This window comes from Stegastes partitus, unplaced genomic scaffold (genome assembly GCF_000690725.1).
Source record: "Stegastes partitus isolate 25-593 unplaced genomic scaffold, Stegastes_partitus-1.0.2 Scaffold3, whole genome shotgun sequence".
In the NCBI taxonomy this organism is placed as follows: domain Eukaryota; kingdom Metazoa; phylum Chordata; class Actinopteri; family Pomacentridae; genus Stegastes; species Stegastes partitus.
This window is the reverse complement of record NW_007577734.1, coordinates 1,226,559-1,232,170: the sequence shown is the minus strand read 5'-3', so window position 1 is coordinate 1,232,170 and position 5,612 is coordinate 1,226,559. Positions and strand designations below refer to the sequence as shown.

Below are 5,612 nucleotides of genomic sequence, written 5' to 3'. Positions count from 1 at the left end.
CAGAAAGATTCCGGTGCCCCCACCGGGACGCGAACCGGCAACCTTCTTGCTGCGAGGCAACAGTGCTACCAACTGCGCCACCTTGCAGCCCCATCTTAGTAGCAAAGTGTATTAAAAATAAAAAAGTACTTGTTATGTATATTATTATATAATATACCCATATATACAGCAGTATATTTTAAAATATTGTATCATTTCTGAAATGTCCTTCATGCTGGCTCCGTTAAAAACCATAAATCGTAAAAAAAAAAAAAACAAACAATTTTAAAGTTACATTTCTCAGATAATTTATACTTTTGAAAACTTAAAAAACCTGAAATCAACATGTGTTTTTCCAAGTGCCCACAGGTGTTACCAATTCTAAAATAAATAAGGTGTCTTTAGAAACAGCCTGCAGGTCAGCAGAAAAGTCCCTAATTTATTGTTACTTGACTGTGGGTTTAAACTAAGTCATTGATTGCTTCACGGCTGCACCAAGGAGTGAAGAATTCTTTGTTTTTACAGAATCTGGTTATAACGAATGATTTGTTCTTGGCAGTTTAAAAAAAAAAATTGACATGGATAATAAAGGCAATTGATTAAGTATAATTCATTTTAAGCTTGGATTTAGTTAAGCTTATAGATGAAATTGCACTTCATAGAGGAATAGTTTAATGACACTAGAAAATAGTTTTCACATTTTCTGGCTCAGAAGCTGTTTTGGTGATTTTATTTTATTTTTTAAGATAAACTTCTTTTTAAAACCTGCCGGCACGTTTTGGGGTTCAGAGGTTTAAAGAAAAAGCAGATGTTTTCAATATATTTTCAATAATCATGTCAACAAAGACGATAACTAATCAGGAAGTGATCTACTTAACAAGCAGTGTGTTGGCAAAGTCTGGTGCAGCTTATTCCTGTGTGTCAAACACCTTCACACTGTTGCACCAACTACTAGAGCAACAGAGCATTGAATGTGTATCCATTCACACCTAACAGATGCACCGTCTGCCTCAGTTTGAGTGATATTTGCTATATAACTACAGTGCCTGTCTGTTTTGGGAAAATTCTGAGGCTTTTAAACAGTTAAAGTGTATGTGTAGGTCTTGTTTTTAAAGATTTAGATCTTCAAAAGGAATTATTTGATGACACACCCATTTGTTGTTAGTTTTGGTCTTTTTATGAAATTTGCTGACAATATAGAAATGTAGAATGGCACCAACAACAACCATCTTAGTCTGTTTCTGTACACAAGAGGCTAAAGCAGCAATTAAATCTTTTTTTTTTGTTTTTTGTTGTTTTTTGTTTTTTTAAGTTGATCATATGTTTTGTGTGGTAAATGAGTTCACACAAGTGTGAAATGTAAAGTCTCTCAATTATAACCCTCCAGAAGCTGTAAGTACCTCCAAATTTTAGCACAGTGTTTTAGTGAATGTACTTAGGGGTAGGGTATTTTCCACCACGGTTATTATATAGTATCAGTCCACTCTCCAGTGCTTTGAACCTCTCCAGGGTGCAGCAGTTTCTCTATTAACAGAAGCCCCTGGTGTACACTCCAACCGCACCTATTATAGCCTCCCCTCTGGATGCAACATGCCCTAACTACATACAACACATCGCTACTTATCAGTATTCAGTTTTCATATGAAGCTCCTCAGCAGTCGCTGGCCTAGATAATATCTTGCGGCTTCAGTACGTTCAGACTTCAGAGTGCCTTTATTGTGTACCTTGACATGTCTTATTATCATGATTCACATCACAACAATATTCTGTGAAACTAAGCTGCGCTGCATTTGCCCACAGCCATCTTTTAATAAATAGCTTTTCCTCTGCGAATGTGTAGATCAGCGTGGGATTACTTATTGTGCATTTACAGTTATAGTTAATGAGAAATAAAGCAGGTTTGTTTGAGCTTTGTCACCTCCACATGCATTATTCTCTGCCTTACGTGTGTGCGTGTGTTTCTGAAAGAATACATGTGACTCTTGCGCATGTTTCTGACGTCTGCACGATGTAATGTTGGAGGAGTGCAGCATGACATGCAGGAAGATCCATTGGAGAAACAGAGTGTACTGAATTTCTGATCAGTCGATTAGCATAATATACAGACAGGATGGACATGAGGGGAAGCGGTAAATTATTCCTTCATTCAAGTGAAAAATACAGAACTGTATGTCTCTCGGCTGCCTCCCCTCACTCTGGTTCGCTCAGTCCTGCCTTCTTTGATTTTCTCTGTCGCTGCTGTATATTACACTCCTGCTCTCTGTGTTTGTCTCTCTTCAGCCCGGGGCGCTCTCCTTCCTGCTATGACAATGAAATAGTGATGATGAACCATGTCTACAAGGAGCGCTTCCCCAAGGTCAGCCTCACACAAACAAGAGTGTAAACTGTACCTCCACACACACATGCAAACACACATAAGCAACATGCATACCGGCAAAGGCCATCTCTTAGCTGCATTTAAAACTATTAGTGCATTCATTTATTCAGGGAGACTCATTATTTGCAAGAATCAGATGTTTCAAGTGAGCAGCTGATGAGACGTTAGTGCCACAGGGGGTGACCGTGCACACAAAACAACTAGTAAACAAGCTGAAAACTACTCCCAGGGATGCATTTAAAATTCAGACAATACATAAAAAGCCAGACTTAGTTTCCTTTATGTTGGAAAGAGTCTTTTCTTTCTACTTTGAAAAGTCAAAGTGTTGTAGTTGCAGAACATTTGTGGATGCAGCAACAAAGTAATACATAAACATAGACAGAAAAAGTGTTGCGTTAAGATACTTCTTCGCCAGATGGGGGTTTTTTTGTTTGTTTTGGAAGATGTGCTTGAAGAGTTTCTGGCATTCCAAAAGCCAGATACAGAAAACTCTGTAGATTAGTGGCTAAAACGGGATACACAATCTACACTGTATGTATACATGTTGTTTTTATCGCATTCATAAAGCCACATGCACAGCTGATTCTGTTTTATGCATCTTAATCAATGCACAGGCTTAATTCACACTCCCACAGTTTGCCATAAATTCATGTAGAAACACTTTTAAACAAGTGTTTATGTATCAATACGTCTCAGCCCCTCATTAGACCTGTCAGTTAAAACAACGTATAAGTCCATACACTGTGCTGCACTGCTGTATATCCAGCACCAGAAGAGCTGTTGTTGTGCGACAGTAGCTATGTATGTTGCTCATATGACAAATTAATCACATGTATCTATAAATTGTCTTTGCAGTGATATCTAAATCAACATTAATTAACTTTAAACATGGTCATTGGTTATTTTTTAAAGTGAACTCATGCTGTTACAAAACTGAATACTCAATTGTATATTCATTCATTCAAACAGGAAGTGGTAGCTAAAATGTGAGAAGAATGATAAAATTCATCCTAAATTGTTTAAAATTTTGGTTTATCCTTTGATTGCCATTTTATTTAACTTCTACAGTGAATTCAAATCATGCACTTTACATTTTATGTCTTCCTTATGGCATCACTTGCAGCTTTCTCTAGACGACTGTGTGTACACCTGATCTGAAGTCTGCATGAAGGACACAGATTCTCACCACACTTTCTTTTAGAAATAGCAGTTTGTATGTGAGAAATAGCATCTCCATGGTTTTTGTGCACACATATATTTTAGACATCTGGCCTCAGCTCTCCACTGGGATGCAGGACCGAAAGAGCAAAAAACAATGTTGGCATCTTTCTTACATTTGTTGTGTGCAGGTGTGCAACAGGTCAGCGGATCTTGCTACAGTAAAAAGGGTTTTACTGAAGACTTTGATGTAGACAAGTGCTAGTTTACTCTTGGTTTTTTACGTTAGTGTCAGTACCTTGAATGTGATGCACGTTGCTGCAGGAAGTAAAATAAAGTCAGAAAAGCTGCAGTTTGGATTGGTTGGAGGCAACAGTGTCATTATTCTGAATAAAAATATAAGCTAGCAGGGCATCGCATTAACCCTCTGTATCACAAGCAATTTCTGGGCATTTTTGCTCTTGTCACTGTGGGATCATTTTTCATTGCAATATAAATTCCTGCACCTCTATAGAAACAGCACAACCATGGGTAGAGGTAGAGAAAACTCAAGTATGTCATTTGTGCAGTATGACACAACTATAATACCATAAATCATAAATAAAGAACAAAGTCAAGTTGATTTTTTTTGCCGCATGACAGTTGCTCATAGCTGAGTCAGTCACAACTTCTGGATTGCATGGAGGAGCAAAGAGACTTTTATTTGTTTTTTTTATTTGTTTTTTTTTTTGTTTTGTTTTTTTTACAGAATATGCTTACTGCAAACGGTTTATTTAAATGATGTGGAGAAATGTTTTTTACCTGAGACATGCAGAATAACAGAATTTTGATGAAATATTGTGATTTTAGGCTTGGATTTTGTTACATTTTCTGACATCGCAGATGACCATATGAAGTTTAAAGTTTGACAATTCTTCCTGTTTTTGCACTTTTTGCCTCTGATAAATGCTGTATTTTGGTGATTTTTTTGCCATTCAAACTCACTGGTGGGTTTTGGGTTTCAGAGGTTTAACCTGGTTTGATGCCTGAAGCAACTTCTAAGATCCAGTAGGTTTCAAACAGACTTTCTAAAGAATGAACTCTCAGGAGACCTGCTTTAGGAGGAGTGGTCCAGCACTGTGTCCAAACCACATACTACTGGTTCGCATTTTCTTTTTCAATTTCTCAAAATTGTACAAATCGGTCAAATGGAATTTGGGATCACACAGGCCCAAAAATCACTGTGGTAACCCATTTCAAGTTGTATATTACAGTGTGTACTATCAAAGCATCTTGATGTGATGCCACCACGGTGGACCAAAGCTTTACTCTGGTGACTGTCAGGCAGAGTGCGCACCCGGCCATCTGGAGCAATTTAGGGTTCAGTTTCTTGCCCACAGACACTTTAACATGTCGTCAGGAGGAGCAGATCAGACTGTCAACCTTGTGATCATTTGAGGACCTGCTTGACCTCCTGTGTCACAGCTGAGCCGTAATGTTTGCCTACAGCATTTTACACGCCATCACACACCTATCAGACAGGGAGAGTTGTATTTGTCAAATCTGGATTTATTGTTCTCATTCCTTAAAAGTTCAGTGTTTTTGATCAAGTGCACACTGTGTCCTTGTCTGCTTGTCTTTAGCGGATTATATTTTCTCCCGCTGCTCAAGTTGTGATTAGCTGTGTGCTCACAGATTCCCTCATGAACACTTCACTTATACTGAGCAGTTATCTCTGCTCTTGTTACTCTGAATGAGGCTTACCACTCTCCTCTGACCTCTAACATAAACACAGCCTCCAGTCAGAGTGAGTGGCCACTGACATTTTATTCACTGCATGGTTCTCGTTAAGCTGTTGACACTGCCACAGGTGAAAAGTCTCAGGAGGTCAATCACATCTGCAATCCTTTTCCAGGCCAATTTGTAATCAAACATACAGCCCAGCCGCTCAAACCTGTTTTCATGTGTTGCACACTGAGCCCTGGATACGTGGAGAAAAATCTGAATATTTATTAACAGAAAGGGGTGTGTGTGAAAATGTATGTCACACTGCATGCAGGTGTCCTCAAACACCTGCCTGCACTCTCTCTCTCTCTCTCTCTCTCTCTCTCTCTCTCTC

General features: G+C 38.6%; 1 protein-coding gene across 1 annotated transcript in view; it reads left to right on the top strand.

Moving 5' to 3' along the window:
- mast1a (microtubule associated serine/threonine kinase 1a) overlaps positions 1 to 5,612 on the top strand; it is a 91,961-nt gene that overhangs the window by 48,199 nt on the left and 38,150 nt on the right. Inside the window, exon 7 of the mRNA XM_008277117.1 lies at positions 2,260 to 2,335. Within this exon, the coding sequence (XP_008275339.1) occupies positions 2,260 to 2,335 (76 nt within the window). The remainder of the gene's footprint in view (positions 1 to 2,259; positions 2,336 to 5,612) is intronic.